Raw genomic sequence first — 12,810 nt, forward strand, 5'->3', positions numbered from 1 at the left:
GTAGAACAGATACGTCTCAAAGTACCCTCAAATTAAAGGTGACATTCTGTACTGTCACCTCATATGAAACATTAGATCTCAAATCATATTCTAGAACCAAAAGTTACTAAAAGTTGCTTCATTATGCAAATAAATACGGAGGGGAGTGGATAAAATCAATGCACTACTGCCGCTAAAAGCTAACCATGTTTATAATCTACTACATCTATAAATAATCTACATGGATTAGTGGAAAATAAGCGGAACCCTGTCCTGTGGCTACATCATACATACCATATCTGCATTTGGGTGTGCAGCCCCACACTATAACGACTGCTGTACAAAGACACAATCACTACAACGACCCCTGAACAAAGATAAAATTGCACAAAATATCTTTAATAGATATAAACATTTGTATACATCACAGCTCAAAGGAAAGATCATCACATGCTGTAAAACATGAATGAAGGTGCAAATTATGATGAGCATCAGAATCCTTTGTTATATACAGGGTGTACAGTGTCAGAACACACGGGAAAGCTTGGAGGTTTAATAGTACAACTGACTGTAGACATGGAGGGTCTACCAAGTCGCACCATTAACAGGTGTCAGGTCTCCCTTCTAAGCAGACCAATGGTCAGGTTGGACTCACTAATAGACTTACAGAGGACTGTAAACTGGCATTTCAGGATGTACATAACCTCTTTATATGGCATGGCATACAGTAGTGATTTCATCTACAGAGAGTAGTAAAGGATCACATGTGGCACCAGAGGCCTTCTAAAACGCTGCGGACCAGGATCGAGTATAGTACGTATTGCCATGTAATCTGACATGTTATTATCACAAGGTGCCCCTGTGGATCCAAAACCGCAGCCAGGCAAGGAAGGAACCATACCAATATTCTGGTAGGATATTAAAATAGATCAAGAAGAATTAATATCGTCACTATGAAGTTCATTGAACAGTAACCCTCACCTTCCAGTCGTCCACCCAGACAGCCCAGTTGTTTTCACACAGAAACCAACAGTACAATCTGGTACTACTGCATCCAGTAAGCCCATTTTACTCTCCTGAAATGAGGTCATTCCATAGAGAGACATGGGGAAGTGGTAAAACGATATCCGTTTTTTTTCAGTGGTAACATTTCTGTTCATATATATTTACAAAATAAATTGTTGAACAGCTGTAGTTGATGATGAATTGCCATCATTCTTCAACACAGTGGATGTGTAATACCGCAACCACTTACTGCTCAGTGAGGTTTTATAGGAGGAGAGAGAGGATGGATAGAGAGAAAGACTGAGAGATCAACAGCATGCAATCTTTTCTTTAGGATTTACTGGCACTGTACTGTAGTGTCCCTGCATGTCTGACAGAGATGTATTAACTTCCCTGGGCTATGATGATCATGACAATAATAAGCTTGGCGGATCAGTTCATGATGGGACCGTTGAAGACCAAAGTGATTCAGTTCCTGTTGATCATATAGCATTTAGATCCACTGTGAATCGGTCCATGTCAATAGCAGAATCACAGTTAATGTAGAAGGAATCAAAGACCAACTCCTGTGGTTCTGAGCATCCATCGTGTGAATCAGTTTAAGTTTGAGTGTGTTGTGGTCACGTGTGTTCAGGTGCTCCTCCTGTCTACTGCACATAGACAGAGTCAGTTCATGTCGATGGTGTTGAAGACCCACTCTGTGAACTTCTTGAGCTTGGCCGAGGCGCTGTAGGACTCCTCGTGGAGCCGCTGGTTGTGCTCTCTCAGGCTCTGTATCTGGGCCTGCAGGGACACCTTGGTATCCTTCTCCTGGACACACACATAGGGGGAGTCATCAATAACACAGAGAGGAGTGGAAAGCTCTCTTTACTCTCTAGTACTGTCCTCAGGAGATATACAGGGCAGCTAAAACCAGGAGGCAGAGTAGTAAATGCAGATGCTGAATGGGTACTGCTGATATACGGGAAACTGGAACCACACTACAGAGATATCCCTGCACACTTGTTTGACATTTCCACACTGAGAAGTAGTGATGGGGGATCAATACAATTACATATTGGGATATTAGTTTTGACAATATATCGCAATATTAGTTTTGACAATATTGCAATATTACATGTGTGCTAGTTAGCTGTACCTGCACCAAAACTCCTGTATTTTTTCTTTATAGCTTGTTCTCCATCTTCTTTTTGAATAGGGAGACAATTTGTTTTCAGCATTTTTATGCCCATGACTGTGCAAAATTCGTTTTCTCATGGCTCTCTCTTGTCCCGCTGCAGCAGAAATATGGTGAGCAATATTTTTGGAACATCGAATCGCAGGTTCGCAGGTTCGAATTGCAATACATATAGAATTGTTAGAATCTTTATACATATCATATTGGCACCTAAGTATCATGATAATATTGTATCGTGAAGTCCCTGGCAATTCCCAGCCCTGCTCTTTCAACTGTTCTTTCTACTGGTTGAACCCCTGTTAGGGAAAGGGCACAAGGTGTAGTAGGATGTCAACAGTAGAGTACAAGATGGCTAGGCTAAGACACGGGTGCTAGAGGTCTGGTTGTGTCTTGTCTCACCTTAATAAGGTCATCCTGCAGCAGCTTCACCATTGACTCCAGCTGGCTGACCTTCCCCATCAGACAGGCTGGGCTCTCACTGTGGGAGGGGACACACTGTTCACTACCATACTACCATATTCTAAACTAGAACAAGACTAGCATGACCTGGGCCAAATTGGCTTAGGCAGAGGAGTTGACTAATAGGCAGAGGAGTTGAATAATTCCTGGCCATGTGACCTAGCTGGGAAAAACTGGGCCCAAGTTGTAGGATAAACTCCTGGCCCTACCTATGTCTACAGAATTATCTGGACGTGCATGGTAAATGGGTCTTACCCAGGCGAGGGGTGTCTCTCTGGGGCAGCCTGGGGTTCTGCCTGCTGGGGGCTGGTGTCTGTGACCTCTGGCCTGGAGCTTTCATCATTTACAGATAACAGTCTCTGAACTGCCAGAGAAAAACAGAACAGTTACAGCTTCAGTCACAGCTCATATGGACAACACAAAGCAATTAGACAGAGTGCCACTGCCCTCTGCTGGTAAAGATAATACATCTCTAGCTTACTTTGCCTACCCTCGAAGGCCTTCGCAGCATCTACCAGGTTGGACCAGTCCAGAGCGCGGTCAGCTCCAGAGTTAGGTAGGGGTATGAGGCCTGGGTCCCCCAGCTGCTTCCTCATGCCCCCCTGGTCCTGGCTGGACAACTCACACAGGTCACCTGAAAGGGGGGAGGAGAGAGGGAGGAGAGACAGCAGATTACAACAAAGCCCCAACATATCAGAAGCCTTTCCCATCAAATAAAGCACTAAAAAAGATGACCAATTATACTCCATATACACATAATGGTAAACACACTTAAACCTCTTGGTACTAGGGGGCAGTATTTTCATTTTAAACGGGATATTAAACGGGATATTTTGTCAGGAAAAGATGCTAAAATATGCATAGAATTGACAGCTTTGGATAGAAAACACTCTATCGTTTCCAAAACTGTAAAGATATTGTCTGTGAGTATAACAGAACGGATGTTGCAGGCGAAAGCCTGAGAAAAATCCAATCCGGAAGTGCCCCAGGTTTTGAAAGAGCTGCGTTCCAATGACTCCCTGTTCAGCTGTGAATGTACCATCAATGAGCTTACGCTTTCTACGTATTACCTAAGGTGTCTACAGCATTGTGACGTAGTTTTACGCATTTCTGTTGAAGAATAGCTGTAGGCGGCCACATAGCGTAAGTGGTCACATGGTGGCTCCGAGAGAGATTCTCGCGTAAAATACAGAGGTAGCCACTACTCCAATCAGCCCTACCGAAAAACTAATTGTCCCGACGGATATATTATCAAATAGATATTAGAAAAACTCCTTGATGATTGATTATAAACAACGTTTGCCATGTTTCTGTCGATATTATGGAGCTAATTTGGAATATTTTTCGGCGTTGTGGTGATCGCAATTTCCAGGCGATTTCTCAGCCAAACGTGAAGAACAAATGGAGCTATTTCACCTACAAAAATAATATTTTGGGAAGAAATTAACTTTGGCTATCTACCTGGGAGTCTCGTGAGTGAAAACATCTGAAGTTCATCAAAGGTAAACAATTTAATTTGATTGCTTTTCTGATTTCTGTGACAAGGTTGCCTGTTGCTAGCAAGGCATAATGCTATGCTAGGCTATCGATAAACGTACACAAATGCTTGTCTAGCGTTGGCTGTAAAGCATATTTTGAAAATCTGAGATGACAGGGTGATTAACAAAAGGCTAAGCTGTGTCTCAATATATTTATTTTGTGATTTTCATGAATAGGAATATTTTCTAGGGATATTTATGTCCGTTGCGTTATGCTAATTATTGTCAGGCGATGATTACTCTCCCGCATGCGGGTTTGGGAATATCAAGAGGAGGAGTTATGGCATTAATCTGATAACACTTCTAAGATAAACCCTGCTCCCCTGGTTTGAGATAGAACTCAATTGGAATGAAATGGCATTCCCTTTACTCAAGGATCATTTGCAGGATAACCTGAGGCTCACCCAGAGACTTATGTGAGGGTTGCCGGGGTGGCGCGTGGCGGGCGGTGGGCGAGCGGGGCACGGTGGAGCAGTTGAAGAGCAGATCGCTGGGCGTCTCTCTGTGCCCACTGTGCGAGGGCTCCCGCTGGCCACTGTAGATGCTCTCATCTGACAGGGTCCTCTGCAGGGAGCGCCGGCTGGGTGGGGGGACAGGGAATGAGGGCTGGAGAGAGTGAGGGGGAGAGAGAGGAGCACTGTGAGGCTGCTGATTGACCTATAAACTCAGACTTTAGCATGTTGCACAGTTTACGTGGCAAAGCAGGGGAGGGAGTTTGGATTCATCAAGCAAATACTCACATCAACTACTCTGGAATACATTTTTTATATACAGTACCAGCTAAACGTTTGGACACACCTACTCATTCAAGGGTTTTTATTTATTCGTATTATTTTCTACGTTGTAGAATATTAGTGAAGCCATCAAAACTATGAAACAGCACATATGGAATCATGTAGTAACCAAAAAAGTGTTAAAACAAATCAAAATATATTTTATATTTGAGATACTTCAAAGTAGCCACCTTTGCCTTGATGACAGCTTTGCTCACTCTTGACTTTCTCTCAACCAGCTTCAATAGGTAGTCACTTCAATTGCATTTCAATTAACAGGTATGCCTTGTTAAAAGTTAATTTGTGGAATTTCTTTCCTTCTTAATGCGGGGGTTTATACAGAAGATAACCATATTTGGTAAAATACCAAGTCCATATTATGGCAAGAACAGCTCAAATAAGCAAAAAGAAACAAGAATCATTCATTACTTTAAGACATGAAGGTCAGTCAATTCAGAAAATGTCAAGAACTTTGACATTTTCTTCAAGTGCAGTCTCAAAAACCATCAAGCGCTATGATGAAACTGGCTCTTACAGTGGGGCAAAAAAGTATTTAGTCAGCCACCAATTGTGCAAGTTCTCCCACTTAAAACGATGAGAGAGGCCTGTAATTTTCATCATAGGTACACTTCAACTATGACAGACAAAATGAGAAAAAAAATCCAGAAAATCACATTGTAGGATTTTTTATGAATTTATTTGCAAATTATGGTGAAAAATAAGTATTTGGTCACCTACAAACAAGCTGTCCTCCACTCATTACCTGTATTAATGGCACCTGTTTGAACTTGTTATCAGTATAAAAGACACCTGTCCACAACCTCAAACAGTCACACTCCAAACTCCACTATGGCCAAGACCAAAGAGCTGTCAAAGGACACCAGAAACAAAATAGTAGACCTGCACCAGGCTGGGAAGACTGAATCTGCAATAGGTAAGCAGCTTGGTTTGAAGAAATCAACTGCGGAAGCAATTATTAGGAAATGGAAGACATACAAGACCACTGATAATCGCCCTCGGTCTGGGGCTCCACGCAAGATCTCACCCCGTGGGGTCAAAATGATCACAAGAATGGTGAGCAAAAATCCCAGAACCGCACGGGGGGACCTAGTGAATGACCTGCAGAGAGCTGGGACCAAAGTAACAAAGCCTACCATCAGTAACACACTACACCGCCAGGGACTCAAATCCTGCAGTGCCAGACGTGTCCCCCTGCTTAAGCTAGTACATGTCCAGGCCCATCTGAAGTTTGCTAGAGAGCATTTGGATGATCCAGAAGAAAATTGGGAGAATGTCATATGGTCAGATGAAACCAAAATATAACTTTTTGGTAAAAACTCAACTCGTCGTGTTTGGAGGACAAAGAATGCTGAGTTGCATCCAAAGAACACCATACCTACTGTGAAGCATGGGGGTGGAAACATCATGCTTTGGGGCTGTTTTTCTGCAAAGGGACCAGGACGACTGATCCGTGTAAAGGAAAGATTGAATGGGGCCATGTATCGTGAGATTTTGAGTGAAAACCTCCTTCCATCAGCAAGGGCATTGAAGATGAAACGTGGCTGGGTCTTTCAGCATGACAATGATCCCAAACACACCGCCCGGGCAATGAAGGAGTGGCTTCGTAAGAAGCATTTCAAGGTCCTGGAGTGGCCTAGCCAGTCTCCAGATCTCAACCCCATAGAAAATCTTTGGAGGGAGTTGAAAGTCCGTGTTGCCCAGCAACAGCCCCAAAACATCACTGTTCTAGAGGAGATCTGCATGGAGGAATTGGCCAAAATACCAGTAACAGTGTGTGAAAACCTTGTGAAGACTTACAGAAAACGTTTGACCTCTGTCATTGCCAACAAAGGGTATATAACAATGTATTGAGATAAACTTCTGTTATTGACCAAATACTTATTTTCCACCATAATTTGCAAATAAATTCATTAAAAATCCTACAATGTGATTTTCTGGATTTTTTTTCTCATTTTGTCTGTCATAGTTGAAGTGTACCTATGATGAAAATTACAGTCCTCTGTCATCTTTTTAAGTGGGAGAACTTGCACAATTGGTGGCTGACTAAATACTTTTTTGCCCCACTGTATGAGGACCGCCACAGGAAAGGAAGACCCAGAGATACCTCTGCTGCAGAAGATAAGTTCATTAGAGTTACCAGCCTCAGAAATTGCAGCCTAAATAAATGCTTCACAGAGTTCAAATAACAGACACATCTCAACATCAACTGTTCAGAGGAGACTGTGTGAATCAGGCCTAGATGGCCGAATTGCTGCAAAGAAACCACTACTAAAGGACACCAGTAATAAGAAGAGACTTGCTTGGGCCAAGAAACATGATCAATGGACATTAGAGCGGTGGAAATATGTCCTTTGGTCTGATGCGTAAAAATTTGAGATTTTGGGATCCAACCGCCGATCCTTTGTGAGACGCAGAGTAGGTGAACGAATGATCTCCACACGTGTAGTTCCCAACGTGAAGCATGTAGGAGGTGTGATGGTGTCGGGGTGCTTTGCTGGTGATATTGTCAGTAATTTATTTAGAATTCAAGGCAAACTGTCATGTTGTCTTGTCTCTGTCCTTTCCCTTCACCCTGTCTCCCTCTGCTGGTCGTTGTTATGTTACCTTTTCTCCCCCTCTTTTCCCCAGCTGTGCCTTGTCTCCTCCTAATTACCCATTCACCCCGTTCCCCACCTGTTCCCTTTTTCCCTCTGATTAGGTCCCTATATCTGTCTCTGTTTCTGCTCCTGTCCTTGTCGGATTCTTGTTTGTTTGTGTCATTCATGCCTGAACCAGACTGTCGTCATGTTTGCTGTAACCTTGTCCTGTCCTGTCGGAATCTGCCGGTCCATCTGAGCCTACCTGTGTGTGGTAATTAAAGAAGCTCTGTTTAAGTTGATTCGCTTTTGGGTCCTCATTCACGCACCGTAACAGAAGAATCCGACCAAGAATGGACCCAGCGACTTCGGATCCTCTCCACTCAGCCGTCGAGATCCAGGGAGCGATGCTAGGCAGACACAAGCAGGAATTGTCTGCTGCTCGACATGCCGTTGAGACCCTGGCCACCCAAGTCTCCAACCTCACAGAACAGGTTCACCATCTCCGCCTCGATCCACCGGCCACTTCCAGGGCTTTCGAATCTCCGGAGCCCAGAATCAATAACCCGCCGTGTTACTCTGGGGAGCCCACTGAATGCCGCTCATTCCTCACCCAGTGTGATATTGTGTTTTCTCTCCAGCCCAACACTTACTCCAGGAGCACTGCTCGTGTCGCCTACGTCATATCTCTCCTTATTGGACGGGCTCGTGAGTGGGGCACGGCAATCTGGGAGGCAAGGGCTGAGTGTATTAACCAGTATCAAGACTTTAAGGAGGAGATGATACGGGTTTTTGATCGATCTGTTTTTGGGGAGGAGGCTTCCAGGGCCCTGTCTTCCCTATGTCAAGGCAATCGATCCATAACAGACTACTCTATTGAGTTTCGCACTCTTGCTGTCTCCAGTGGCTGGAACGAGCCGGCCTTGCTCGCTCGTCTTCTGGAGGGTTTCCGCGCAGAGGTAAAGGATGAGATTCTCTCCCGGGAGGTTCCTTCCAGCGTGGATTCCTTGATTGAACTCGCTATTCGCATTGAGCGACGGGTTGATCTTCGTCACCGAGCTCGTGGAAAGGAGCTCGCGCTCTCCGTCGCCTCCCTCTCCGCATCACTACCATCTTCCTCTGCCGGCTCGGGTGCTGAGCCCATGCAGCTGGGAGGTATCCGCATCTCGACTAAGGAGAGGGAACGGAGAATCACCAACCGCCTCTGTCTCTATTGCGGTTCCGCTGGTCATTTTGCCACTTCATGTCCAGTAAAAGGCCAGAGCTCGTCAGTAAGCGGAGGGCTACTGGTGAGCGCTACTACTCCTGTCTCTCCTTCAAGATCCTGCACTACCTTGTCGGTCCATCTACGCTGGACCGGTTCGTCAGCTTCCTGCAGTGCCTTAATAGACTCTGGGGCGGAGGGCTGTTTTATGGACGAGACCTGGGCTCGGGAACATGACATTCCTCTCAGACAGTTAAAGGAGCCCACGGCCTTGTTCGCCCTGGATGGTAGTCCTCTCCCCAGGATTCAGCGTGAGACGCTACCTTTAACCCTCACTGTTTCTGGTAATCATAGTGAAACCATTTCTTTTTTAATTTTTCGTTCACCTTTTACACCTGTTGTTTTGGGCCATCCCTGGCTAGTTTGTCATAATCCTTCCATTAATTGGTCTAGTAATTCTATCCTCTCCTGGAACGTCTCTTGTCATGTGAAATGTTTAATGTCTGCTATCCCTCCTGTTTCCTCTGTCTCTTCTTCACAGGAGGAGCCTGGTGATTTGACAGGGGTGCCGGAGGAATATCACGATCTGCGCACGGTGTTCAGTCGGTCCAGGGCCACCTCTCTTCCTCCACACCGGTCGTATGATTGTAGTATTGATCTCCTTCCGGGAACCACCCCCCCCCGGGGTAGACTATACTCTCTGTCGGCTCCCGAACGTAAGGCTCTCGAAGATTATTTGTCTGTAGCTCTTGACGCCGGTACCATAGTCCCCTCCTCCTCTCCCGCCGGAGCGGGGTTTTTTTTTGTCAAGAAGAAGGACGGGTCTCTGCGCCCCTGCATAGATTATCGAGGGCTGAATGACATAACAGTGAAGAATCGTTATCCGCTTCCTCTTATGTCTTCAGCCTTCGAGATCCTGCAGGGAGCCAGGTTTTTCACTAAGTTGGACCTTCGTAACGCTTACCATCTCGTGCGCATCAGGGAGGGGGACGAGTGGAAGACGGCGTTTAACACTCCGTTAGGGCACTTTGAATACCGGGTTCTTCCTTTCGGCCTCGCTAACGCTCCAGCTGTCTTTCAGGCATTAGTCAATGATGTCCTGAGAGACATGCTGAACATCTTTGTTTTCGTTTACCTTGACGATATCCTGATTTTTTCACCGTCACTCCAGATTCATGTTCAGCACGTTCGACGTGTCCTCCAGCGCCTTTTAGAGAATTGTCTTTTCGTGAAGGCTGAGAAGTGCACTTTTCATGCCTCCTCCGTCACATTTCTCGGTTCTGTTATTTCCGCTGAAGGCATTAAGATGGATCCCGCTAAAGTCCAAGCTGTCATTGATTGGCCCGTCCCTAAGTCACGCGTCGAGCTGCAGCGCTTTCTCGGCTTCGCGAACTTCTATCGTCGTTTCATCCGTAATTTCGGTCAGGTGGCAGCTCCTCTCACAGCCCTTACTTCTGTCAAGACGTGCTTTAAGTGGTCCGTTTCCGCCCAGGGAGCTTTTGATCTCCTCAAGAATCGTTTTACATCCGCTCCTATCCTTGTTACACCTGACGTCTCTAGACAGTTCGTTGTCGAGGTTGACGCGTCAGAGGTGGGAGTGGGAGCCATCCTTTCTCAGCGCTCCCTCTCTGACGACAAGGTCCACCCATGCGCGTATTTTTCTCATCGCCTGTCGCCGTCGGAACGTAACTATGATGTGGGTAACCGCGAACTGCTCGCCATCCGGTTAGCCCTAGGCGAATGGCGACAGTGGTTGGAGGGGGCGACCGTTCCTTTTGTCGTTTGGACTGACCATAGGAACCTTGAGTACATCCGTTCTGCCAAACGACTTAATGCGCGTCAGGCGCGTTGGGCGCTGTTTTTCGCTCGTTTCGAGTTCGTGATTTCTTATCGTCCGGGCTCTAAGAACACCAAGCCTGATGCTTTGTCTCGTCTCTTCAGTTCTTCAGTAGCCTCCACTGACCCCGAGGGGATTCTCCCTGAGGGGCGTGTTGTCGGGTTGACTGTCTGGGGAATTGAGAGGCAGGTAAAGCAAGCACTCACTCAAACTCCGTCGCCGCGCGCTTGTCCTAGGAACCTTCTTTTCGTTCCCGTTCCTACTCGTCTGGCCGTTCTTCAGTGGGCTCACTCTGCCAAGTTAGCCGGTCACCCTGGCGTTCGGGGTACGCTTGCTTCCATTCGCCAGCGTTTCTGGTGGCCCACCCGGGAGCATGACACGCGTCGTTTCGTGGCTGCTTGTTCGGTCTGCGCGCAGACTAAGTCCGGTAACTCTCCTCCTGCCGGCCGTCTCAGGCCGCTTCCTATTCCCTCTCGACCGTGGTCTCACATCGCCTTAGATTTTGTCACCGGACTGCCTTCGTCAGCGGGGAAGACTGTTATTCTTACGGTTGTCGATAGGTTCTCTAAGGCGGCTCATTTCATTCCCCTTGCTAAGCTTCCTTCTGCTAAAGAGACGGCACAAATCATCATCGAGAATGTTTTCAGAATTCATGGCCTTCCGTCAGACGTCGTTTCGGACAGAGGTCCGCAATTCACGTCTCAATTTTGGAGGGAGTTTTGCCGTTTGATTGGGGCTTCCGTCAGTCTCTCTTCCGGCTTTCACCCCCAGTCTAACGGTCAAGCAGAACGGGCCAATCAGACTATTGGTCGCATCTTACGCAGTCTTTCTTTTCGCAACCCTGCGTCTTGGTCAGAACAGCTCCCCTGGGCAGAATACGCCCACAACTCGCTTCCTTCGTCTGCGACCGGGCTATCTCCTTTTCAGAGTAGCCTCGGGTACCAGCCTCCGTTGTTCTCATCTCAGTTCGCCGAGTCCAGCGTCCCCTCCGCTCAGGCTTTTGTCCAACGTTGCGAGCGCACTTGGAAGAGGGTCAGGTCTGCACTTTGCCGTTATAGGGCGCAGACTGTGAGAGCTGCTAATAAACGTAGAACGAAGAGCCCTAGATATTGTCGCGGTCAGAGAGTTTGGCTCTCCACTCAGAACCTTCCCCTTAAGACGGCTTCTCGCAAGTTGACCCCGCGGTTCATTGGTCCATTCCGTATCTCTCAAATCATTAACCCTGTCGCAGTGCGACTTCTTCTGCCGCGATATCTTCGTCGCGTCCACCCGGTCTTCCATGTCTCCTGTGTCAAGCCCGTTCTTCGCGCCCCCGCTCGTCTTCCCCCCCCCCCCCCCCCATCCTTGTCGAGGGCGCACCCATCTACAGGGTCCGTAGGATTTTGGACATGCGTCCTCGGGGCCGTGGTCATCAGTACCTAGTAGATTGGGAGGGGTACGGTCCTGAGGAGAGGAGTTGGGTTCCCTCTCGGGACGTGCTGGACCGTGCGCTGATCGATGATTTCCTCCGTTGCCGCCAGGCTTCCTCCTCGAGTGCGCCAGGAGGCGCTCGGTGAGTGGGGGGGTACTGTCATGTTGTCTTGTCTCTGTCCTTTCCCTTCACCCTGTCTCCCTCTGCTGGTCGTTGTTATGTTACCTTTTCTCCCCCTCTTTTCCCCAGCTGTGCCTTGTCTCCTCCTAATTACCCATTCACCCCGTTCCCCACCTGTTCCCTTTTTCCCTCTGATTAGGTCCCTATATCTGTCTCTGTTTCTGCTCCTGTCCTTGTCGGATTCTTGTTTGTTTGTGTCATTCATGCCTGAACCAGACTGTCGTCATGTTTGCTGTAACCTTGTCCTGTCCTGTCGGAATCTGCCGGTCCATCTGAGCCTACCTGTGTGTGGTAATTAAAGAAGCTCTGTTTAAGTTGATTCGCTTTTGGGTCCTCATTCACGCACCGTAACACAAACTTAACCAGCATGGCTAACACAGCATTCTGCAGCGATACGCCATCCCGTCTGGTTTGCACTTAGTGGGACTATCATTTGTTTTTCAACAGGACAATGACCCAACACACCTCCAGGCTGTGAAAGGGCTATTTGACCAAGAAGGAGAGTGATGGAGTGCTATATCAAATTACCTGGCCTCCACAATCACCCAACCTCAACCCAATTGAGATGGTTTGGGATGAGTTGGACTGCAGAGTTAAGGAAAAGCAGCCAACAAGTGCTCAGCATATGCGGGAACTCCTTCAAGACTGTT

General features: G+C 47.1%; 1 protein-coding gene across 4 annotated transcripts in view; it reads right to left on the bottom strand.

Annotated features, from left to right (window-relative positions):
- Window positions 1–357: 357 nt before the first annotated feature.
- LOC110497941 (signal-induced proliferation-associated 1-like protein 1) overlaps window positions 358–12,810 on the bottom strand; it is a 75,349-nt gene continuing 62,896 nt past the window's right edge. For 3 of the 4 annotated variants that reach the window (XM_021574424.2, XM_021574422.2, XM_036954888.1), the window contains 5 exons: window positions 4,563–4,764; window positions 3,102–3,254; window positions 2,876–2,984; window positions 2,561–2,639; window positions 358–1,794 (listed from right to left, as the gene is read on the bottom strand). In XM_021574424.2, the coding sequence (XP_021430099.2) occupies window positions 1,651–1,794; window positions 2,561–2,639; window positions 2,876–2,984; window positions 3,102–3,254; window positions 4,563–4,764 (687 nt within the window). In that variant the 3' untranslated portion in view covers window positions 358–1,650. The remainder of the gene's footprint in view (window positions 1,795–2,560; window positions 2,640–2,875; window positions 2,985–3,101; window positions 3,255–4,562; window positions 4,765–12,810) is intronic. The other variant, XM_021574423.2, reaches the window with a different exon arrangement.

This window comes from Oncorhynchus mykiss, chromosome 19 (genome assembly GCF_013265735.2).
Source record: "Oncorhynchus mykiss isolate Arlee chromosome 19, USDA_OmykA_1.1, whole genome shotgun sequence".
Classification (NCBI taxonomy): domain Eukaryota; kingdom Metazoa; phylum Chordata; class Actinopteri; order Salmoniformes; family Salmonidae; genus Oncorhynchus; species Oncorhynchus mykiss.